The 24,453-nt window shown below is 59.4% G+C and overlaps 2 protein-coding genes across 8 annotated transcripts in view; both read right to left on the bottom strand.

Moving 5' to 3' along the window:
- Window positions 1-147: 147 nt before the first annotated feature.
- On the bottom strand, window positions 148-11,997 carry PYGL (glycogen phosphorylase L). The gene is made up of 20 exons (XM_027704054.1): window positions 11,687-11,997; window positions 9,978-10,079; window positions 8,616-8,694; window positions 8,273-8,376; window positions 7,595-7,726; window positions 6,692-6,803; window positions 6,521-6,603; window positions 5,401-5,544; window positions 5,163-5,255; window positions 4,801-4,947; window positions 4,071-4,234; window positions 3,846-3,960; window positions 3,040-3,141; window positions 2,805-2,952; window positions 2,654-2,712; window positions 1,819-1,960; window positions 1,463-1,670; window positions 1,252-1,386; window positions 756-822; window positions 148-571 (listed from the first exon to the last, which is right to left on the bottom strand). The coding sequence occupies exons 1-20, from the start codon at window positions 11,927-11,929 to the stop codon at window positions 383-385; spliced, it is 2,568 nt and encodes an 855-aa protein (XP_027559855.1). The 5' UTR covers window positions 11,930-11,997; the 3' UTR covers window positions 148-382.
- Window positions 11,998-15,836: 3,839 nt separating this feature from the next.
- Window positions 15,837-24,453, bottom strand: part of TRIM9 (tripartite motif containing 9) — a 63,638-nt gene continuing 55,021 nt past the window's right edge. For 3 of the 7 annotated variants that reach the window (XM_027704056.1, XM_027704059.1, XM_027704057.1), the window contains 5 exons: window positions 23,493-23,534; window positions 22,387-22,410; window positions 21,019-21,322; window positions 20,182-20,344; window positions 15,837-17,598 (listed from right to left, as the gene is read on the bottom strand). In XM_027704056.1, coding sequence (XP_027559857.1) covers window positions 17,536-17,598; window positions 20,182-20,344; window positions 21,019-21,322; window positions 22,387-22,410; window positions 23,493-23,534 — 596 coding nt within the window. In that variant the 3' untranslated portion in view covers window positions 15,837-17,535. The remainder of the gene's footprint in view (window positions 17,599-20,181; window positions 20,345-21,018; window positions 21,323-22,386; window positions 22,411-23,492; window positions 23,535-24,453) is intronic. The other 4 variants (XM_027704058.1, XM_027704060.1, XM_027704061.1 and 1 more) reach the window with 2 other exon arrangements.

The following is a 24,453-nucleotide window of genomic DNA, read 5'->3' as shown; positions in this document are numbered from 1 at the left end:
CCCCACATCCTGCTTCAGCAGCGCCTGCAAGGGCCCAGCCAGCTGTGTCCAGCTGTGTCCAGCTGTGCTGCCCACCCCACCCCTGGCCACTAGCGTTGGTGGAAGCAAGCCCAGTCCCTAATTTTAGGCTTCAGCAAACAGCCCCTCGGACTCCAATGGCACTTTTTTATTTTTAGCACCTAATGCAAGCAAAAACAGGGCGACGTGGTTTTTTTTTTTCGCTTCCCACACGACACTTGACGTTATAAAAATCCCGCCCCTTCCCGGGTTCCCGCTCCGTAAGGAAAGCCAGCAGCAGCGACACACAGACTAAGACAGCAGAGAATTTTACAGCGCATGTGCTCCCGTCCCCTGGCTCCGGCCCCTGGCTCTGGGGGGGTCCCTACGCCGCTGTGCCGTTGGGGGTCTTGTCCTGGGCCGCGTCCCGGGGCTCGTTGGGCGGCGGGATCTTCAGGTCGGAGGGCTCCACGTGCCAGATGTCCCGGGCGTACTCCTTGATGGTGCGGTCGCTGGAGAACTTGCCGGCCGCCGCGATGTTCCTGATGACCATCTTGGTCCAGGCCTTGGAGTTCTGCAAGGAGAGCGGTGGGACAACATGGCTTGTTGGCCCCCTAGGCCGGGGACAGTGTGGCTTGTTGGCTTTCAACCAGCAGCACAGGATCCCACCTCCGTGCACGGCCCCACCAGACCCCTTCTCTGGGATGGGATGTTGTGTCCCAGCACATTTCCTGCCTCGTCTCCGGGCTGGCACTCACCAGGTACAGCTCGCTGACCTTCTCCTGGCACTTCACGTAAGCCTCGTAGTCTGCGAAGACTTTAAACCTGGAGCAGTGAAGAGAAGAGGAGTCAGGGGCACGAGGAATGGGAAGGTGGGAGCACGGCATGGTGCCTCATCTGGGGCTTCCTCTGACACAAATCCCCCAGCCAAATTCCCCCTCCCCAGGCCCTGTTGGTACAGAACCCCGGATGCCCCGGGAGGGCACCCAGGGAAAAGATTTCTCCGATCCCAGTGCCCATGGCTGCTCAGTGCTTTGGCAAGGAAAGCCCTTGAAATACCCAAAATTATCTGGAGGGGCTGCGCACCCAAAGGTGTTACTGCAGCAAGCACGAAGGGCCATCCCTGGAGAGCATCATCCACGTGCAGTGTGGCCCCACCACCCCGATGTGGTCATCAGGGCCAGGAAAGGGATGGTTGCTGCAGGGGAGAGACCCAGCCCAGGGGGGGAGGCAGGATGGCACCCCAGGCCTCACCGGTCGTGGTGGAAGAGCATGTTGATGACGTCGTCGAAGAGGTTGGGCTCGTTGGGGGAGAAGAAGCCACTCTTAATCTGGTCCACGGCTTGTTTCAGCTCGGGGAGCCGCTCGTAGTAGAGCTGGGCATTGTACCTGGAGGGAAGGGGTGACATGAGATGGTGCAGCCCCAGCCCGTGGTGACACCCCTGCGGCGTCCCCCAGCCCTCACCCTTTCCTGTCCAGCTCCGTGACGTCCTCCACCCTCATGCCGAAGATGAACAGGTTTTCCTCCCCGGCCTCCTCGGCCATCTCCACGTTGGCTCCGTCCATGGTGCCGATGGTCAGGGCCCCGTTCAGCATGAACTTCATGTTCCCCGTGCCCGACGCCTCGGTGCCCGCCGTGGAGATCTGCTCCGACAGGTCGGTCGCAGGGATCACTGCCGACAGAGCACGGGGACACGAGGGGCTCGTGGGGACCAGCTCTGAGTTTGTGTCACGCCAAAGGACGTTGGATCTGCTGCCTGGCAGTGACGGAGCCACGGGCTGGTGGAGGGACATCCCCTCCCCACAGTGTGCCCAGGGTACCTTTCTCTGCCAGGGAGACCCTGTAGTTCTCCAGGAAGATGACCTTCAGCTTGCTCCCCACCATGGGGTCGTTGTTCACCACCTGAGCCACGGCGTTAATGAGCTTGATGATCATTTTGGCCATGTGGTATCCTGGGGCAGCCTAAGGAGAGAAGCCACAGGTGAGCCACGAGGGCTGGTGGCAGGGGCAGGTGAGGCACACTCAGCTCCCACATATCCAGGGAAGAACCTGCTCAGCCCTGCTCCCATCATCGTATCCAACACGTGTTGCACCACCACGTTTTTGGGGACTTTTGTGACCACAGGCAACATATGGTTGTCCCAGCGCCCTCCCCCCCCCAAATCTGGTGCCTTGTTTGGGTTGAAGCTAACCAGGCTACTCCAGCACTTCCTGGAGAACTTCATGGACATGGAATCATGGAATTATTTAAGTTGGAAAAGCCCTTTAAGATCATCATGTCCAACCAGTCCCCCAGCACTGCCAAGGCCACCACAGACCCATGTCCCCAGGTGCCACATCCACACGTCCTTTAAATCTCTCCAGGGATGGGGACTCCACCACTTCCCTGGGCAGCCTGTTCCAATGCCTGACCACCCTTTTGGTGAAGAAATTTTTCCCAATATCCAGTCTAAACCTCCCCTGGTGCAACTTGAGGCTGTTTCCTCTGTCATGTCACTTGTTACCTGGGAGAAGAGACCAACCCCCGCCTGGCTTCACCCTCCTGGCAGGCAGATGTAGAGGCACAGCCCCATGAGGCATCTGAACCCACACCCCCCAGGGTACTTTCAAGGACTTCCATCAAAATGTCTTAAAAAAACTCCTGACCCAACTCACCTTGCCCCCAATGATCACCGTCCTCGGCACAAACAGCTTCGCAGGATCCCTCCTGATTCCTGGAGGGAAGAGCGGCGCGGTGTCACTGGGGAATGGGGGACAGAGGGATGCTGGTGCACCCCCGGGACAGCCCGTGCCCCCGGTGCCTTACGGTTGTACATGGTGATGATGTGCAGGCAGTTCATCAGCTGCCGCTTGTACTCGTGGATCCTCTTCACGTGCACGTCGAACATGGAGGAAGGGTTGATCTTCACCTTGTACTCCTTCTCCAGGTACAGCGCGAACTTCACCTTGTTCTCCTGGCCGAGGGCAGGGAGTGTCTCAGCCCCCTGGTCTCTGCCCCCCCCTGCCCTGCCCGTGCACCCCCTGCCCGTGCACCCCCTCACCTGCTTCACTTTGGCCACCTCCCGGATGAACAGGTCGTCGTCCACGAACTCGTGCAGCTTGGTCAGCTGGCTCAGGTCCCTCACATAGTCCTCCCCGATTTTCTGCAACGGGAGCACAGGCACGTGCTGATGGTGGGATGGTTTGGGCTGGAAGGGATCTTAAAGCTCATCTTGTTCCACCTCCCTGCCATGGGCAGGGACACCTTCCACTAGACCACGTTGCTCCAAGCCCTGTCCAACCTGGCCTTGGACACTTCCAGGGATGGGGCAGTCACAGCTTCTCTGGGCCAGGGCCTCACCACCCTCACAGTCAGGAATTTCTTCCCAATATCCCATCTAACCCTGCCCTCTGGCAGTGGGAAGCCTTTCCCCCTTGTCCTGGCACTCCAGGCCCTGGTCCAAAGTCCCTCTCCAGCTCTCCTGGGGCTCCTTTAGGCACTGAAAGGTCTCCCTGGAGCCTTCTCCAGGCTGAACACCCCCAGCTCTCCCAGCCTGGCTCCAGAGCAGAGGTGCTCCATCCCTCTAATCCTCTTTGTGGCCTCCTCTGGACTTGTTCCAGCAGCTCCACATCCATATTATGTTGGTGCCCCAGAGCTGGAGGCAGCACTGCAGGTGGGGTCTCACCAGGGCAGGGCAGAGGGGGAGAACTCCCCTTCCTCACCCATCACCTCCTCAATCCTCAACCATTTAGGAGATGTAAGTGGTTTAGAAGGTGCAAATGTTGGATGTTCTCACGGCATCCCCAGGGCCCCTGGGATCAGGATGGAAGGGTCAGGGGGCCCAGGGCGTTCCCCCCACCCCGTTACCTCCGCGATGAGCTCCGCCAGCCCCGGGTTGCAGAGCAGGAGCCAACGCCGAGGGGTGATCCCGTTGGTCTTGTTCTGGAACTTCTCCGGCTCCAGCTCTGCGAAGTCCTCGAAGCTGCGAGGACGAGGAGGGGACAGCTTCAGCCTCGCCCACCTGGCACCACCACCACCACCTCCACCTCCAAGGCGGGGGTGACCCAGCCCCGCCTCCCTCCCCGCGCTTACACTTGAGTCTTGACGATCTCGGAGTGGATCTTGGCCACGCCGTTGACGGCGTGGGAGCCCACGATGCAGAGATGGGCCATGTTGATCCTCTTGGTGCCCCCCTCCTCGATCAGGGACATCCTCCGCAGCCGCTCCACATCGTCAGGGAAGAGGGATGCGATGTGCTGCCGGTGGAGCCGGAGGGGTGGTGAGCGGTGGTGGCACTGAGGGATGTCCCACCCCATGGCTCACAAGGAGGGGACCATGGCAATATCTTTACTCTGTTGTGATGGTGCAAACTCCCCTTCAAAGGATGCACTTCCCCAGCACGGGTGTCTCTGGACAGAAGGGCCCCCCAAAATCCCCCCACAGGTGGGTTTTGGGGCACACATTTGGCCAGTGAGGACATTTTGTCAAAAGCCTCGTGCTGCCAGAGCAGGAGGTCAAACCACCATCTCCTTTGCACTTCCAACCTCATCCTTTCCCAGGAAGAATTTAGCGTTTAGGAAGCAAAGAAATGCCAACAGGGGGGTCCCTGGAGCAATGGGTGAAGCCTCCAAACAGCCACTAACTGCAGGATGGCAATATGCTGGTGGGAAAGTACTTTTCTCTGCACCAACCTCCCAAAACAGCAGCTGGAATCACCCGCCCACGCCCCCAACATCATCAGTTTGTGCATCCCCCTCATCCCAAGACTATATCCCTGTCCCCCTCTCCGGAGCGTGCTCCTGCAAGGCCCCCAGGCACTCACGTCCAGGTGTCTCTGGTTGATCTCATAGATGATCTGCAGGTGCCTGGGGAGCAGCTTCTCCACCAGGTCCACGGGCCAGCGCTCCAGGGCCTCGGGAAGCACCGTGTGGTTGGTGTAGGCGAAGGTCCTTTTGGTGAGGTCCCAGGCCTGGTGTGGGGAGAGCCGGCACTCAGCAGCACCCACCCGTGGTCCCCCCCCACCATCACGGCCCAGAGCCAGCTCCTCCCAGTGCACACCAGTTAAACCCAACCCCACTGCTCCACATCCCACCCAGCAGCCACAAAAGTGTTTCCCCAGCTCCTCCGCTGCTGGCGGGTGGGTGCGAGTGGAGGAGACCCAAGAGCCAGGCGGGGTCTCCCGACCTTTTCCCACGGCAGCTTCTCGATGTCCACGAAAATCCTCATCAGCTCAGGGATGGCCATGGCGGGGTGTGTGTCGTTCAGCTGGATGGCAACCTGGAAAAGCAGGGTGGGGACACGTGGGGGACACCGGGCATCCCATGGGGCACGGGCAGCCACAGAGGGTCCAAACACCTCTCCAGCATCTGGGAGGTGTTGGGACAAGCTCCAAGGCACGTGTCAGAGCAACCCTGGCTTGTACCTGGTCGGGGAAGGAGTCAAACACGGTTCGGACGGTGTCCGTGCTCCCGAATTTGGACGCTTTGAAGCGGCGGATGATGTCCTGGAGGGTGGCAGCCACCACAAAGTACTCCTGCTTCAGCCTCAGCTCCTTCCCCTCAAAGAACTGTGGGCACAGGAGCAGGGAACTGCAGGATTCCTGCAGGATTCACTGTGCTTCCCGGTGCTCCCTGTGCCCAGGGACCCACACTGGGGTCTGAGCACCCTGTGCTTTCCCCAGCACCACCTCTAATCCCAACATTTTCTTGCTTCCCAGATTTCAGCAGAGGGGTTTGAGATGTGCTGGTGCAAACAGGTTAAATCCCTGCCAAGCATCACCCAAACCTGTTCCCCTGGTTTGAACATTTGGGCTGCTAGGAAAGGTAGTGGGACAATGGGAAGGGAAGCCATAGGAGCTGTAACAGACAGGAGCTATTTCTAGGACAAGAATTAAACCATGTTTCATGCAGCACAAAACATCATCCCGCTGGTCTGCAAGAGAGGAGCTGCAGGAGACAGCCTCACCACTGGAGTTGTGGTGCCCCTGGCCCTCCCCAGGATTTAATGGGAAAAAAAAATCCATCAGGACTAGCCCCAAACAGGCTGCAGAGCCAGGAGAGCCACCTTCAACTTCTTCCCCTGCTCCACAGCTCAGTTTGTGGCTGGGAAGGGCTGTACATCCCCATCACGCCTCCATCACATGCCAGCGTGCAGCACGGCAAGAACAAAAGGGTTGGGGTGCAAAGGGCAATTTGAGGCACAACCTCTGGTCCCAGGGCTGCAAAGGACCATCAGGGAAACACCAGCAGCATTCAGCAGTTTGCCTTCACGTTGTATTTTGAGACTCAAGGAATGTTTCTGCAGCAGGACCTGCTCGTCCCCACTCCCTCCCGGCAAATCTGTGCTCAGGGAAAGACTCGTCCTTGGTGGGAAGCAGCAATCCCCGTCCAAGCAGCTTGAAACACAACTAAAAGCATCTCTGCAGTGTCCTGGAGAGAGGGGCTGCTCCACTTCCCACTCTGTCTGTGTGCTCTTTAGCCATCCTGAAAACAGGGACCCCTTCCCCTAAAACAGAGACCCCCCCGTCCTGCATCGCAACTCACGTTGTCGTTGGGATAGAGGACACGGGAGATGTTCTCCGCCAGGTTTCTGTCCAGCACGGCCTGGATGTAGTCTCCAACGTTGACTGGGGAAGGAACAGAGGGATCAGGTGGGCACGGGACCCCCTCACCTCGCCCCATCCCCCTCCTGGCACCCCACCAGCACCCACTTACAGTCGCGCAGGTTGAAGTCGTTGGGGGCCCGGGCCGACCACAGGCGCATGGTGTTGACAGTGTTGTTCATGTACCCGGGCACAGGGGTGTCGTAGGGCAGTGCCAGCACCACCTAGGACAGTGTCAGGGCAGCTGGAGTTGGGCTGGGATCCCTCCATGTTCCTCCTGGAGCCCTCCCATCCCACAGAGCCAGGGTGGAGCTCGGGGTTGTGTCCACCTTCGTGGGGTTGTGTGTGTGCGGACATGCTTGGCACCCCCAGGGACAACCCAGCTTGCCTGGTTTTAGTGAAAGGTGTCCTTGCCCATGGCAGGGGGTGGAATGAGACGAGCTTTAAGGTCCTTTCCAACCCAAAATATTCTGGGATTCTATTATTATCCAAGTGGAAGTCTGGGCATGCTTCTAATCCAATCTAACCCTGCCCTCTGGCAGTGGGAAGCCATTCCCCCTTGTCCTGGCACTCCATCCCTTGTCCAAAGTCCCTCTCCAGCTCTCCTGGAGCCCCTTTAGGCACTGGAAGGGGCTCTCAGGTCTCCCTGGAGGCTTTTCTTCTCTAGGCTGAACACCTCCAGCTCTCCCAGCCTGGCTTCAGAGCAGAGGTGCTCCAGCCCTTGGAACATCTCCGTGTCCTTCTCTGACTCGCTCCAGCAGCTCCACGTCCTTCTTGTTCTGGGAACTCCAGAGCTGGACGCAGGTAGGAAGGGACCTTAAACATCATCTTGTTCCACCCCCTACCATGGGCAGGGACACCTTCCACTGGACCAGGTTGCTCCAAGCCCCGTCCAACCCGGCCTTGAACACTTCCAGGGATGGGGAGGTTGGCTGTGGATGAGGAGCAGCCAAACCTGCGCCCATCCCCATATCCATGGAAGGGTTGTTCCCTGCTCTCCGGCCCCAGCCCTCACCTGGGTGTCGACCCACTTGGCGCCGGTGTCCGAGTGCTCCACACGGCCGTAGAAGTGCACGGGCAGCATATACTCGGGACGGGCCTTCTCCCAGGGATTGCCGTGCCGGAGCCAGTCGTCGGCTTCCTCCACCTGGTGGAGGGAGCGGGAGCAGTGACAGGGCCACCCAGCCCCAGGAATCTCTCCCCAGCTGGAGGATGGCTGGGAAAGGCTCTGTCTGCTCGCGGCAAAAGGGGGATGATACTCGGGAGTCTGCCCGCCCTAAACCCTGATTTTGGCACCTCCTGGAGGCCCCAAACCCTCCAACCCCAACCAACCCTGAACCCCGTGTCTCCCTGCCAGAGGGGTGAGGAATGGGGGGAAAAAAACAACATTCCTCTTAGTGCATTGCTAATGTCGCGTTTCCAAACCAGCCTCTTCCAGCCTTGCTCCATGAGGAGCAGGGACACAACTGCTCCATCCTCACCTGCTCTTGGGGTGGCCCCGAGCAGGGCACGCTGTGGATGGGCACAAAGGAGGGATGCCCTGTGCTTGCACCAGTTTAAGGAAGTTAAACTTGTTCAGCAAAGCATCTGACAAGCTTTAAATATCACAGCAGCAGCCTCCAAGCTCAGGGAGAGTGTCTGTGCAGCCTGAGCTAAGGGGGAGGTGAGTTTGGGGCCACACCTCCATCCGTACCTGCCACCCATCCCGGATCTTCTGGTTGAAGATGCCGTACTCGTAGCGGATGCCGTAGCCATAGGCTGCCAGCCCCAGCGTGGCCATGGAGTCCAGGAAGCAGGCTGACAGGGAGAGAGGGAGCAGTGACCTGGGATTCCCCAGGAGCCCTGGGAGACAGCGGATCCTTCTCCCCAGGGACAGGCGATGGCCACGAGCAGCAGCCCCGCAGGGACACGAGGCAGGGCCAGCAGCCACCCAGCCCCTCCCACTCCACACACTGGAGAGGCTGGAGCAATAAACCCTCCAGGATTAGGTGCTCCCTGTGGTGGATACAAAGCCCCCAGGGATGTGTCCCACTCACCAGCCAGCCTGCCGAGGCCCCCGTTGCCGAGACCGGCATCCTCCTCGATTTCCTCCAGCTCTTCCATGTCCAGGCCGAGCTACAGACAAGGAGGAGACGAGTTGGAGACTCCCAGGGTGCCCAGCATGGCACACACTCCGTTGCAGGTGGTCTCCAGGAGGGGTGGGAAGGCACCCAGTCCCACAAGACCCACCCCTGGGACGCTGTGATTTGCACCCAAAGAAGCCCCTCTCCCCCTTGGCTGCAGCTCCACACCATGGCAGGGACCAGCTTTGGTGTGTAAAGTCACCCCACCAGCCTTTACAAGGGACACACACACCCATGACCTCGCTGAGGGCAAGTTCTGGGCATTGGGGGGCACCCAGCTGTGACCAGGGTGCTGCTCTTGGGGTCCCAGACATTTCCAAGGGCTCTGAGGGCTTATTCCCAGGCCTGTTTCCTCCCTCCCTGGCTGCAGTCCCACAGGGACAGGAACCAGGTTCCTGCTCCCCCGGCATCCCCATCCCTTGGGCCAGTCACCCAGATGCCATGTTCTCATTCCCATGGCACCCTCATCCCTTGGGGCAGGCACCTGGATGCCTGGTTCCTGCTCCCCCAGCATCCCTATCCCCTAGGGAAGGCACCTGGATGCCTGGTTCCTGCTCCCCCAGCACCCCAATCCCCTGGGGAAGGCACCCAGGTGCCCACCCTCCTGACTCCAGGCATCACCCTTTAGGGTGAGAAGAACCTACACCGCTTTTTGAGGGAAATTTAAATTTTCCAGCCTGGGATCCTGTGGAAGGAAGAGGTTTTGCCTATGCAAAAACTCCTCGGGGAGCTCAGCTAAGCCCCCTTTTCCCATGGAAACCCTTGGCTCTGATGTCCCACGGTCACAGCAAGTGGATAAAAATTAAAAAAAAAAACAAACACCTAAAAATAAGTTCCTCTCCTTTGAACATGTTTGCACAAAAGCTGTTCCTGCTCTTGTGCAACCACCCTGCCCGTGTCTGGCAGTGCTGGGCACAGAAGGTGACAGTGTGGGGAGGAAAGGAGCCTCCCAAAAACCTCAGATAACCCCAGTGCCAGGTGCCAGCGCCCGGCTGGGGTCGAGTAGGCCAAGGTCTTATTCCTCCCTGCCATTGGTATTAACAGCCTCATCCATGGAACCACCAGTTCCCTTCCGGTTTATGGGCTGGAAATGGGATCCTGCTGGTTCCCCTGGGCTGGGCAGCTCCAGGCCTTTCAAGAGCAGGTGTTGGAGCAGCATTTCCTGCAGCTCAAGGAGCAGTTTGCAGCCAGCGTGGCAAAACACGGACATTCCCAGGAGCTGGAGAGCACAGAGCCCTCCTTGTCCCAGTCCTCATCCCCACCTGGGATGCTCACCTGGTACACGGCCTCGTCGCAGGCATTCTGCAGCCCCAGGTTAATCATGGTGTTCTGCAGGGTCCGCCCCATGTAGAACTCCAGGGAGAGGTAGTAAATCCTCTGGAAGAGAAAACCACCCCCTGGTCACCTCCCCTGGGGGGCTGGAGGAGTCTCCCCAGGACCCCAAAGCTGTTACTGGGTGATATCTCACAAAAAACAGGAAAAAAACCGACTCTCAGATCAGGGTGGTTTGCACAAGGAATTTAAGGGCTGCGGCTCCTGTGCGGCCCTGCAGCCCCTGCCCTGCTCTCCTGCTATTTCCCAAGCCGGGAAGAGGCCGTTTTATTTGGACAAGCCCCGCTGCCCCGTCCCAGAGCAGGGACAGCTCCGGGATGGCCACCCCACACGCCCGCCGGCGGCCGCGGCGGCACCAAGTTAAACTTTAAAAAAGGAGAGACGTTTTCCTCCCATCACCCCAGAGCTGCAAAGCAACCGGAAAACCACGCGAGGCGCCGGGGCCGGGCGGTGGCCGTGGGGACACCGTGGGGACACCGTGGGGACACGGGCTTCCTCCTGCCTTTCCCGGGGGTTCGGAGCACGGGATGCTCCCGCTGACACCGCGGGCGCAGGACGCGGCCGCTCCGGCCTTGGGTTAAGCCGTCCCCTGGCGTCAGCACCGGCAGGTTTTAAGGAAGGATTTAGGCTTGGAGGAAGTCGCTGACTCGACAGGTTTCCTTCCCCAGGACCTGCGCGGAGTTGGGCTGGGAAGGGAGATGGGACAGAACCCTGGAATCACAGAATGGTTTGGGTTGCGAGGGATTTTAAAAGATCATCTTGGTCCAACCCTCCCGCCACGGGCAGGGTGCGCTGGGCAGGATCCCTGGGGATTTCTGGTTTGACCGCAGCAGAGCTGGGAGCAGTGACTCCAGGCAGGCAGCACGGCTTGCCTGGACGGATGAGTCCCAAATCCAAGCCCTGGAAGAAGCTCGTTTTCCTCACCCCTACGCAACACGGGGGAGCGCTGAGCTATCGGGGCTGGCACGGTCCCAGCGAGGTGTTGGCAGGGAGGAAATTGATGCCGACAGGGAACATCCAGGTGTCAGGAGAGGGATTAGGGCTTAATCCCCGCGGGGCAGAGCCCGGAGCGAGCCAGCGGGACGAGCAGCAGCACAGCAACTCCTGCACAAACCGGATCTCTCACGCTTGGGATCACTCGTGTTAAACAAGACCTGTTTGTGGTTGGCTTCGGGTGCCTTTAAGCCTTTCCAATAATTCCCCCGGGAAGGCTTTGGAGTTGGTTTTGGTAGACAAGCACCCACGCCGGCGCCGCGGGACAACAAGCGGCGTTTTCCCATGCCCTGCACCCCGCTCCCGGCCAAGCCGCGCTCTGTTTGTTTTGCAAAGCAAAGGACAGTGGCCTCGCTTGGTAAAGTCCAATCCCTCCGCTCGGAAAAGTTACCGGGAACAGCCCTAAAAATCCACGGAAAAAAACCGAGCCTCCCCAATCTCTTATATTCCAGCGCGGAGGGAGGGTTCAAGCCCACGGCGTTACGATGGATCCCACCCCAGCCATAACCCAGGACCCGACACGGGGGGGGGGGGGGTCCCCCCCCACGGGGGGGGGCCCCCCCCCCCCCCCCCCCACCCCCCGCCCCCCGCGGGGGGGGGGGGGTTCCCACCACACAGAGGGGTGTCCCCCCCCCTCCCCCGCATCCCAGCGCTCCCACCTTGGGATCCTTCTCGTAGTAGTACTGCTGGGTGCGGATCCAGCGCCCCACCAGGTGGTCGCGCACGGTGTGGGCCAGGGCGAAGTAGTAGTCGCGTGGGGTGGCCACATTGCGGTCCTTGACCAGGGTGAAGTGCAGGTGCCGGTTGAAGCCCCGCTTGAGCTCGGCCACGTTCTCGGCGCCCACGATGCCGCGGATGCTGATCTGCTTCCGCCGCTCCTGGTCCGACAGCGGCCGCGACATCGCGGCGGGGCTGCGGGGACACGGGGAGGGGGCTCAGGGACACACGGGCTGGGCTCCGCCGCCGCGTTCCGCCTCCGCCCCGCGCTGGCACCGCCCCGGGAGGGGACGGGGATGGGGACGGGATGGGGATGGGCCCCGCGAAGGGCCGCCCACGCGCGGGGAGGAGCGGCGGCCAAGACCCGGGGGGGGGGCAAAAGGGGGGGACCCTGGGGGCCGCCCCCCGGGGGGGAAAAGGGGGGGGGGGGACACCCCGGGGATGGACAGAGGGTGGTGCAAAGGGGGGACCCCGGAGGTGCACGAAGGGACGTGCAAAGGGAGCGATTCTGGGAGGTCTCAGAAGGCTGTGCAAAGCGGGGACCCTGCGAGCGCAAAAGGGGCGACCCCGGAGGTCTCAGAGGAGTGTGGAAAGAGGGGGATCCCGGGGGACCCCCGGAATAGATAGTGAGGGGTCCCGGGGGGGATAGAGGGGTGTGCAAAGGAGAGAACCCCAGGAAGGTGGAAAGTGTGTCCCCCGGGAACCGCCACCTGGGGTAAAAAGGGGGAGACCCCGGGGATGGACAGAGGGGGGTGCAAAGGGGGGACCCCGAGGGTCACAGAGGTGGGGGGACCTCGGGGGGTCACAGAGGGGTGTGCAAGGCGGGGGAACCCCGGCCACCGTCACCTGGGTTGCTCAGAAGGGCGCTCGGCGAGGAGGGGGGGACATCGGGGGTGCACAGAGTAGGGTGCAAAGGCGGCGGGGAGAGAACGCTGGGGGTCTCAGAGGAGTCTGCAAAGGAGGAGGGGGACCCCAGGGATGGACAGAGGGGTGTGCAAAGGGAGGGGACTCCGGGGAGGGGGTGTCACCAAGGAGGGTGCAAAGGGGGGGGGGACCCCAGGAGCGTGCAAAGGGGGTGCCCCGGGAACCGCCGCCTGAGTTGTTCGGAAGGATGTGCAACGGTGGGGACCGTGGGGGACCCCAGGGATGCACTGAGGGGCGTGTAAGGGGAGGGAGACCCCGGGGTGGGGGTCACAGAGAGGTGTGCAAAGCGGGGGGACCCCAGGAACGTGGGAAGTGTGTGACCCGGGGACCGCCACCTGGGGGTGAAAAAAGGGGGAGACCCCCGGGAGGTCACAGGAGGCTGTGCGAAGGGAGGGATGCCAGGCAAGTGAAATGGGGGTGTCCTGGGAACCGCAGCCCGGGGTGCAAAGGGGAGACCCAGGGAGTCACAGAGGGGTGTGCAAAGGGGGGTGTGGGGGGATTCCGGGGGTCTCAGTGGGGCGTGCAAAGGGGAAAGGGGGTGCAAAGAGGAGGACCCCGGGGGCGCACAGAGAGGGAGTGCAAGAGCGGGAGGGGGCAAATGGGGTGCAGCGGAGGGGGGCGCGGAGCCGGGGCAGAGCACGGAGCCCCCCCAGCATCGCACCTGCGGCTGCCGGAGCGACCCCGGGCGCGGCCGCTCCCCCGTCCCTGCTCTTACCCACGGACGGACCGCCCCACGCAGAACCCCGCCCGCCCCACCCGTGGCTCCTCCCGCCCGGGCGGCCGCTCTTGGAGCACGTACAAGGTCCTCCCCGCCGGCCCCGGAGGGAAAAGCCGGGAAGTGTCATGATGTGTTTCCCACCCGTGTCACGATCCATCCCCGTGCCTCGGTCCCTTTCCTGTGTCACGGTCCCTCCCTCCCTCCCTCCCGCTCCCCGGTCCCCCCGCATCCCTCTCCCGGCCCCCCCTCCCTCTCCCCCCGCTTCCTCACTGTTCGCTGCCCGCCTGCAATCCCTCTGGAAATGGCGTGGGATGTCTTCCCCCTCCCCTCCCGTGGCTCTGGGCTCTTCCCAGCTGTTCCCGCACCGGGGCTGCCCGCAGGACTCTGCCCTGCCCGCCTGGCCCTGCCTCCAGTTCGTCCCAAGGGCAAGAAAATCCAACACTTCCTCCTCCTCCTCCCCAGCCATGGCTCCCCAGGCTTTCCAGCCTGTGTGCTTTCCCTTCCCAGTGTCCTGGGCTCATCCCACAGCGTGGGCAGCAGGGCAAGGAAAGGGGATTGTGCCCCTCTGCTCTGCTCAGGTGAGACCCCACCTGTGCTCCAGCTCTGGGGCACCAGCAAGGGTGTGGAGCTGCTGGAACAAGTCCAGAGGAGGCCATGAAGATGCTCCGAGGGCTCGAGGCCCTGTGCTTTGGAAACAGGCTGGGGGTGTTCAGCCTGGAGAAGGTGCTGGGGAGACCTTAGAGACTGTTCCAGTGCTTAAAGGGACTCCATGAGAGCTGGAGAGGCACTTTGGACAAGAGCCTGGAGTGCCAGGACAAGGGGGAATGGCTTCCTGCTGCCAGAGGGCAGGGTTACATTAGATTAGAAGCATGCCCAGGTTTCCACTTGGATAATAATAGAATCATATAGAATGGTTTGGGTTAAACCTTAAAGCCCACCTCGTTCCAACCCCCTGCCAGGGGCAGGGACACTTTCCACTATGCCCAAGCCCCGTTCAACCTGGCCTTGGACACTTCCAGGGATCCAGGGGCAGCCACAGCTTCTCTGGGCAACCTGTGCCAGGACCTCCCCACCCTCCCAGGGAAGAATTCCTTCCCAGTATCTCATCTAAATCTCCCCTGTCAGTGTAAAACCATTCACCCTTGTCCTGCTGCACCAGATCCTCTGGCCCTGGGCTGTTCCCTGTGCTGTCCATGACTTCCAGGCTGGTTTTTCATGCTGCAGGGAGGATGCAGTTTCCTGTATCTCCGGTGTCCCTGGGCACGTTCCCGCTCTGGAAGGGACAAACATCCTTCCGAGATGCACTTAATGCATTAACATTTTCTTCTTTAGGCCTGGACTGGAGCCCGTGGTGAGCTCAGAGGCTGCACATTGAAAACCTCTCCTGAGGCACTCCAAGAAAACAGAGCAGGCACTGATATTCCAGGAGCAAGCCCTTCTCATGCCCCTGGGAGAACTGTCCATGCCGTTCCCTTGGAAATGGCCCCCCCACCACTCATCCCTTAGCATTTTGCCTCCATTTCAGTCTCCCTGGGGAGATGCTGCTCTGTATCCAGCCTCGGTCATTCCTCCCTCCTGTAGGATTCCATCCCTCCTTCCCTATATCCCTCATCCCTGCTGATGGGCTGCAGGTGGAGCAGGGAACCCTGAGTGGCCCCATGTCACCAGGGCTGGGAGCTGCAACCTCCTCTCTCCCACCTGTCCCAGCTCAGCATCCTCCTTGGGAATGGGGAATTGTCACCGCTTCTCATGAAGAAGGGATGTAGGAGTTTGCTCAGGAAAGGCTTAAAAAAAGGCTGGGCAGAATGTGGAGCTGCTGGATTTGGGATTCCTGGCTGTGCCTGGGTTAGCTCCCCACACACGGGTGTAACACGGGGTCTGCAATGACCTGTCTCCCTCCTGGGGCATCTCCTGGTCACGGGGGGATAAATTAAATCTCCTGTCCTTGCTGCTCCATGGGTGCTGCTGCCTCACCAGCTGTGGCACCACTCCAGGAGGGGGAGCTGCCATGCCAGGGAAGGGGACACAGTGGCAGGAGACCCCCTCTGCCCTTTGGTCATCTCATGGTGCTGTTGCAGCACTGGGTTCCAGAGAATCCCAGAATGGGTTGGGTTGGAAGGGACCTTAAGGACCATCTTGTTCCAACCTCCTGCCATGGGCAGGGACACCTTCCACTATCCCAAGTTGCTCCAAGCCCTGTCCAACGTGGCCTTGAACACTTCCAGAGATGGGGCATCCACAGCTTCTCTGTGCCAGGGCCTCCCCACCCTCACAGGGAAGAATTCCTTCTTTGACCGGCCTCCATCCCCCTTCCCTCCCATGGTCCGAGTTCTGCCCATTCCCTGCTGCTGCCTCCAGACAGGGACAGTGAGGGACATCCACCAGGAGGGACGAGATGGGGACTGAGGCCTGGGGCTGTGGTGGCACAGAGATGCTCCGGGAAGCTCTGCCCTTCTCTCATAAAAGTCCTTTATTAGAACAGCAAACATGACACTTCTCGTCAGTACAGCGGCTGAGTGCAGCTACCATCGCGGCACGGGGGGGGGGGGACGACGTCTTACAATCACTGGGGGGTCTAATAAGCACCATGAACATCCTAAAGAACGGGGGGAGAACGGCTGGAGAGGAGCCCCGGGTGAGCCGGCCACGGGGGCTCCTCAGGGATTCACCAAGGAGCTGCTCGGCGTTGTCCCGCAACACGGCTCTCCTGCAGCTGGGAGAGACTCCTCGGTGTGAGTCAACGAGATAGCACCCATCCAATAAATTAGGAAAACTTAATGCCAGAGCAACGAGGGAACGAATGGGACCGTCCTGGAGGAGGGCACGCTGGTAGGGAATGGGCTATTTACACTTGTCTTTCTGCTGGGCCGGGATTCCCGTCGCATCCCAGCCGGCCCTGGAGCAAAGAGCTGCGGCTCTGCGGCCAGGCTGGGAATATCCAGCCAGGCTGGGAGCACTGGCACCCGCTGGGTGGTGATCCCACTGCCTGTCCTGGTTCCACCAGCCACGCCGGGAGCCGGCGAGGGACCGGAAAGCGAAGCGTGGGGACATGAGCATGCAGGTGCCCTCGGCTCGGGAATGGGGGCTGGCACCGGGCACGGCACCCACGACCTCCCGGTCCTCTCCTGCCTCTGAATTACCAGAAAGTCAAGTAGGGAGTGGAGGCTGCCGGGAGCTGCTGCCGGCAGCAGGCGCAGGCAGGGCAGCGGGCGCGTTATTCCTGAGTGCGTGGCAGGGCTGTGGCCACTCTCCTTCCTCCCCATCCCATCCCAACCCCATCCCCGGGCTCCCCGTCAGCCCCTCACTGCAGAATGGATTCTCCGGTGATCGGAAGGACACTATCAGTTCAATTTAAGGCTAGGCTTTATATGGCAACTATAAAAAAATAAACACTAATCTCCAGAGAGCCGGGCGAGGGCTCTCCGGCCTATGGCTGTGGCGCGTGTGCTGGCACTGGGGTGTGGGGAGCCAGGGAAGAAACCCCCCCCCGTGGGTGCTTGGCATCGACCCGAGGGCCTGCCAGCACCTGGAGCACCCGGGAATAGGGTGGCCACCCCTGCCCCACCGCTGCGCCCCAGGGGGACACGGGACAGAGTCGGGCGTTTTGGTAAGGACACGGAGACTGACTGGTAATCCAGGACCCACCTCTACACATGACCGAGGGTGCTCTGCAAGAAAGGCCACAGGGGAAAGAAATATCCTGCAAAGTAACCGGGCTGGCAGGGGCGGAAGCTTTCCCGTGGTGGGGGTCCCTCTGTCCGGCCCCACGGAGGGGGGGGGGGGGGAGAGAGCGCTCTGCGGAACGAGACGGGACCGCCCCCCCCAAAAACCCCAACTGAAATCAGGAAAAACCAAACCTAAAAGCGGACACAGGAGAACAGCTCAGGCTACCTAAGTACTTCATCAGCCAGGAAGAGCTAAAGAGCGAAGCGCACACACACAGGACAGCGCGGAGGCCGGAGAGCGGAGACGGCCGAAAGCCGGGGGCTGCCTTCCCGCTTTCCCTCCCCGTCTCCGGCCAGAGGCAGCTGAGCAGGGACCTGGCAGCTGAGCAGGGCCCCAGCGGCTGCGTGGCCGGCCTTGTCCTGCGGGAGGGAACAGGCTGGCTCCTCTCATCCCAAGAAGAGGCAGCCGGCTCCGGGAGCATCCTCACGGCATGGCCGAGCGCGAAGCGTAGAATTCGGGGACCGGCAGCCCGGTGTGCAGAGTCACCTGCAAGGAGAGACACGTGGCTCAGCCGTGTCCCACCGTGCCTGGTGGGACAGCTCATGGGATGGCAGCTGGCATGTCGTCCCCGGGGAGGGCGGGAGCGGCACGCAGGGAAAGGCAGGATGTGGCCGGAGATGCGGGAAGCTCCTCCCGTCCCTCCGCGCATCCTCCCTGCTGCAGGATGGGCTGGGGGTGTCCCCAAAACTGTGATGGTGGCTTGTTCCTGACTTGCTTGTGCTGCTGGAGCCCCTGTTGAACTGGGGCTGCTGGTACCAGGGGTACCACACCTCAAATATTCCCAGTATTGTGACAGCAGGCTGCCGGAGAGGTGGGAGATGGCGGGAGCTGGGTCTTTGTGCAGATGGGATGGACAAGAGGGGATGGAGGGGCCTGAAGGGCAGCGAAGCCATTATGGGAGACCTTGGAGAAGCCCCTGAGCTGAGGGGGGATGGAGACAGCAGGGGAGACAAGGACAGTGGAGGGGACAGGGACAGTGGAGGAGATGGGGACAGCAGAGGGCTTGCTGGTGGGAGGAAGGACCTTCGTGGTGGGGAAGCTGAGCAGTGTCAGGGTGATGGGGCAGGGTGGGGGGGATGCTGAAGTGAAGACTTTAATGGTCCCTCCAAACTCAAGCCATCCTGGTTCCATGAAAACGGGAGTTAGGCACTTGTCTGGGCTTCATCCGGGCATGGGGAGGGATGCAGCAGAGACTGCAATGCTGGACAGAAGGAGAGGGAAGGAAATACTGGAGACCTGAGGTTCACTGGTCCAGGAAAAATCCTGGTCCATCAGGGATTCGGGCAGGGTCCGTGTGTATGGACTGACTGGGCAAGGGGCCAGGCCCTGGAAGTGCTCACACACACTTCAGTTCCCTCCACAAATGCCTTGATTTGGGAGGAAAGCACAAATCCTCCTTTTATTGCAGCAGCAGCATTTTGCCCTTCAGGTACAGATTTACAGAAAACTTTGTCTAAAATACAATGACTTTCTTCCTAATTAGAGTTGTTTTTAATTAGTCATACACCTCTGAAGAAGGATAATGAATGACTTGGGTTTATTAGCCGTCTTTTATCAGCACCCCACAGGATTTCTCTGTTGTCAGGGGATTTAAGCTCTGCTTTGCCCAGAGAACCCACAAAGCTGAGGGGCTCCAGAAATGCCTTGTTCCTTATGGCTGGGCAGAGGATTGAGGTAGGAATTAAACCCATCACACAGCAGGACATTTTTTACCACACCACATTAATACAGTACCTCTAAAACCAGTGCAGACAAGATGGGCTTCTTTAAAGTTTCCCAATTAAACATTTGCCAGCCCTTCTCCAAGCCAGGAAGACTCCCCTGCCTGCAAGGCCCTTGGAGTGGGACACTGTGGCAGGGATGCTCCCAGGGTTTGGGATGGTTGTGACCCACCTCTGCCTCAGTGCTGCTGGAAAACTGTCACTGCCTTGGTGACAGCACAGTAAACCCTGTATCCTGATGGATATAGTAGAGCAAGTCCTAATCCATGGATCCCTAATTTACAGAGGCCACTTGGTGCCTCTGCCTTTGCACAGAAGTGTTCATAGAATCTCAGAATGGTTTGAGATGGAAGGGATATTAAAGATCATCCAATGCCAACCCCTGCCATGGGCAGGGAGTCCTTCCAGTATCCCAGGTTGCTCCAAGCCCTGTCCAACCTGGCCTGGAGCACTTCCAGGGATGGAGCAGCCACAGCTCCTCTGGCCAACCTGGGCCCCACCACCCTCACAGCCAAGAATTCCTTCCTCATATCCCATCTAACCCTGCCCTCTTTCAGTGGGAAGCCATTCCCCCTTGTCCTGTCCCTCTAGGCCCTTGTCCAAAGTCCCTCTCCAGCTTTGACATCCACTGTAGAAGACAATCCCAAAATTCTTGACACCCTGAGATCATCCACTACGTGCAACGTGTCCTTGGATGTGCCTGGGCGCTTGTGCAGGTTGGAGGTGAGGGCAGTGGTAGGGTGGATGTGCCAAAGCCAGGTTTGGTGAATGTGGAAGACTCCCACGGGGAGATGACAGCAGGGATGTGACCAGTGAGAAGAAAAATGAAGGATGGAAATACCGGATCGGCCCAGGGAGCCACCGCTTGGTGATGTTCAGGAATGCTGAGAGCTTGGGAGAGAGGGAGAGAAGAGGGGTTTGAAATGCCCCAGAGGGAAATAGGCTTTAAAAGGTGGCCTTCTCCCTGGTGATGGTCTCATCTGGGTGCTGGGAGAGCTGTAAGAGCTGGTGAGGCTCTTGTAGGGTAGTATCACAACACAGAGTTATCACACCCCATCAACCAGGAAGGGCTGGAGAATCCCAGTGCTCCAGCAGCCCTGATGGAGAAACCTGGAGCGAGGAGCCAGCAGGAGCTGTGGCTGCAGGAAGGCCTGTCCTGATTTTGAAGACTCACAGATGGTTCAGGGTCTAAGTTTAGCTCCTTCTGAGCTGTCCTTGTTGGACAAGAGCCCTCCTGCTCCACAAAGTCCCACTGAACTCCCACTGCAGGGGCAGCAGCATGAGGGGGGGGAGTGTGACAGCAAGTCCACCTCTGGGGATGCTCCAGGGAGCCCATCCAAGCCCGTACCTGCACGTTCCTGTTGAGGCTGACGGCGGGGAAGAAGAGGCCCTCCAGGTTCTCGAAGGCGACGGGCCCTTGCTGGTCCTCGTTGATGGAGAACGTCAAAGTCCTCCTGGTCAGATCCAGCAGCACTCCCACCGTGGCGCCTTTCGTTATCCCACCCTCGGTTCTGCGGGGGAAGAGATCGGTGGTTTAACGTCCCCCATGCTCCTGGCTCAGGGTTCAGGGCCTGGACCTCAAGGAGTGATGATGCTGAATGTCACCCAGGAGCCATGACCTGCTCCCATCCCAGCCGTGCTCATGAATCCCTGGGCACCTCCTCCTCAATCCTCCCTGTTTCGTGATGTTCCCAAGGGCAAAGCGACCCTGAGAGCAGCCACAGCCACGGGGGAAACACATGGAACTGGGGAGCAAAGCTGCAGGACCCACACCAAAACCTGCTGATCCACGAGGGAACGTCCCTTGAGGCTGCAGGAAGGTGACACCAGGTTCTCCCCAAGCCAAGTCCCCAGTCCTGCAGGGAACACGAGCAGTAGCTGCGGCACAGGGATCACGGGAAATGTTGTTTTCTTATTGCAGGAGTCGCAAGTTGGGCGTTACTGGGAAGGGGATGCTACATTGGACAACTCAGCATGGAAACAGAAGGGAAGGAATATTGGAGCAAGGCAGCACCAGGCAGGCAGGGACTGTCCCTGCTCGGGGCAAGGGCACATCCTCTCATAGAGGCGACTGGGACTGATGCCTCCCTTCCCATGGGCACCTGTAGGTGCCATTGGCAAAGCCACAGGCTGTTCCTTGGGCTGTAGTCTCCCTGGAGGAAAGACCCTGTTCCAAACCACGTACCTGTTGGTGTGGGAGTTGTTGTGCATGAACCAGCTCCTGTTATTGTCCACGTACATGGCCCAGGCCTTGTCGTCCTTGCCCAGCATGGCATCCTTCAGGACGTCGATGCGCGCCACGCCGAAGGCCGGGTCGGGGTGGTTGTCGTACCGATCGATCGACAGCTCCCAGTAATGGAGCCCTTTGGAAAAGCCCGTTTTCCCCAGCACAACCCTGTCATCGTAGCTGTTGCAGGTGACAGTCAGGTTGTCGTTGGAGAAGATGATGTCGGCGTGGGCAGAGGAAGGGTCGAAAGAGAACCAAGCCACTGGAACACACAAACAAGGCCGGGTCAGCGTGGCCGGGGCGCGGCCGCCGGAGCCGCGCGTGGAGCGGACACGGACATGCTGCATGCAGGGAATGACACGGAGCACGCAGGGAGCTGCACAGTGCAGGGGGCTGCTGGCTCACAGAGGGCAACTTCCGTGGTGGAGGGGTGCTCTGAGCTCCTCTGGCTGCAGCTGCCAGTGTGGCTGAGGTTTTATGGCCAGGAGGAGTTTTGCTCTTGCTGGTCCATGTCTCCATCCCCTCCCCATGTCTGTCTCGGCTCATGAGCCTGCAGGATCCTCAAGATCTCCTAAAATTTGGCCCTAGCAGGAGACGTGAGATACCACACAGGTGTCCAAGCTCTAGCTAACACAGAATTATGGAATGGTTTGGGTTGGAAGGGACTTTAAAGCCCAGCTCCTTCCAACCCCCCACCACGGGCAGGGACACCTTCCACTAGACCAGGTTGCTCCAGGCCCTGCCCAGCCTGGCCTTGGACATAACTTTTACAACTGAGAGCTGGTTACTCATGCAGCAGTTTGCAGGGTCAGGTCAGTGCGGGAAGGGGACTGAGGATCAGCAGATAAACTCTGTGTGTGTATTTGAGGGCTGTTTTTGGGAACCAAAAGCACACAGAAAGGTCTACATCGACAGAGATGCTACGTCACACCAGGAAACCTCCCTGCTGAGCAACGAGCCACACGCAAGACAAGAGCCAGATCACGGGAAGGCTGGAAAACGCCCCAAAAACCCTCCAGGACTCAGTACAGCTGCTGGTTTAAACGCTGACAATCTGACAGATAACAGTGTCACATCCTCGACAAGGCAGAGGGACACAAGCCACCAGCCCCGGCTCCCCCCAGGTGGTTTTCTCCGGCGGCCACCGAAACACGCGAAGTGACACATCCACAAAACAAACTCTGACGGCTGCGGGAGGGAACACGGCTTGAAAAATAAAAGCACTCTGGTGAGACTGATTCACTGGTTTATTGGAGTTGCACAGGGACAGGTCACATGCAACGCGGGCGCCCCCGGGGCCGCCACCCGACACAGCCCCGGCCGTACCTGCCACCATTTTTTTAATGTCGACTGTGGTCATTCCCAGGGAAAGGCATGCGGGAGAGAAAACAGCACTGTCAGGTCGGGTGAGGGAAGGAAGGAGAAACTGCTCCTGCTTGTCTGTGTCTCCAGCCAGAGCAGGGAACTCTCGGGGTTTTGCATCAGGGTGGGGGCGAGGCGGCACAAAGATGGGCTCGGGTGGTTGGCACGGTGATGAAGGAATCCCACGGGGATGGGGACTCCTTCTCCCAGGGGGGTGAACAAGATTGACCCTGCAGGCAGTCTGAAGAGGACAGGCAAGCAGCAACCACCTTGTTTTAATTAGCTGCAGAGGGGCTAATTGCCTCACCAGCATTTGGCCCACGTTCAAGCGCCCTTAGTGAACGGGAATATGTATTGTTTTAGTTACTGAACCATGGAATGGTTTGGGATGGAAGGGACCTTAATGATCATCTAGTTCCAACCCCCTGCCATGGGCAGGGACACCTTCCACCAGATCAGGTTGCTCCAAGCCCCGTCCAACCTGGCCTCAAACACTTCCAGGGATCCAGGGGCAGCCACAGCTTCTCTGGGCAACCTGTGCCAGGGCCTCCCCACCCTCCCAGGGAAGAATTCCTTCCCAATATCCCATTTAACCCTGCCCTCTGGGAGTTTAAAAGAGCAGGAGGAGAGCAGTAGGATCAGTTCTTAATTACAGAGCCACTTCCAGAGCACTGACCTCAGGCTTCTCTTTAAAACCACACGGGGAGAAAAACTTAAAAACGTCTTTACATCTTACACCAATCACCACTCTCCCTCCAAATTTGCCTCCTGCCCAGGGCAGTGGTGGAGCCCCCATCCCTGGAGGGATTTAAAAGCCATGTGGATGTGGCACTTGGGGGGATGTGGGTCAGTGGTGGCCTTGGCAGTGCTGGGGGAACGATGATCTCAGAGGGCTTTCCCAACCTTAACAATTCCATGATTCTCTGACATCCGAGAGTGCTCTGCAAGCAGGGTGTGAGAGCAAGAAATGCTGCTCAGCCGCCAAAGAAAAGTTAAAAGATTAAAAAGCAAAAAAAAAAAGATGAAGCAACACGCAGTAGGTGCCAGTTAATTGTAATAAAGATACTTGCCTAATTGAGAGTAAGGCGATCCTTGTGTGTCAAAATTGCATCCTATAGAGAGATACTACATTTCACACATCACAGCTGAGGAACAACAACCACCTGATAAACACTTGGGAGCATTTAATCATTAACTAAGCGTCCAGCAGCCACGGGAGGCCTGATCCATTAAAAGCCAGAGAGCACGAGAGGAGCCACAAACACAACACGTGAGTTTATGGGTGGACTGCGACCTGATTCCTCAGGATGCCCAGTTGTTCAGCTTTTCTCCAGAAAAAGGAGCAGGAAGTTTTAGCCTTGGTGGAGTGTCTTGGCTGCCTGGTAAATATTCTCAAGATTGACTGAAAAACCACTCCTTGGAGGAGAGGGACTGAGCAAGGAGCAGCCACTGGTGTGTCCCAGTGGACAGGGAGCACCGGGCTTTTCCAGGCTGCCTCCCTGATGGATGTGCAGTCTGGGCAGGAGCCGAGAAGGAAAGGGGGTCCCTGGGGGCAGAAGGGCAAAGGACACCAGGCTATGCATCAACTGCATGGGCAGGATGTGTTGGGGTGCCCTTTATCCTCCTGTGCCTGACTGGTGGCTGCAAATACCTCTGGGGAGCCGGGATGCAGCAAGGGACTGGTTCAGGGGCTTGTCCTGATCCAGGGGCTTGTCCTCACCAGGTGGAGAGGACAACACAAAGCCCCACATTGGCACTGCATGGAAGAGCACTCACCAAAGGTTCTGGATTTCAAGGACACCCTGTGGAGCCCTGTGACTGGTTTTCCCCCCTCCTGACGTGCCTGTTGGTGGGAAAGCCCCTGGCTGTGGTTGTGCTCCGTGCCGTGCTCGCCTGGCACCTCCCGAGGCTGTTTTAATGAATCGTGCCCCGTGCCCCTGTTCAAAAAGTGCTTTTCAAGGTCTCTGCCCATCGTTGTGGTCCAAGCTCTTGTGAGGGAGCCCATTTTGGTGTTCAGGGCCCCCTTTTTCC

This window comes from Neopelma chrysocephalum, unplaced genomic scaffold (assembly GCF_003984885.1).
Source record: "Neopelma chrysocephalum unplaced genomic scaffold, ASM398488v2 Primary Assembly neopelma1_253, whole genome shotgun sequence".
Classification (NCBI taxonomy): Eukaryota; Metazoa; Chordata; class Aves; order Passeriformes; family Pipridae; genus Neopelma; species Neopelma chrysocephalum.
This window is presented reverse-complemented; position numbering and strand designations above follow the sequence as displayed.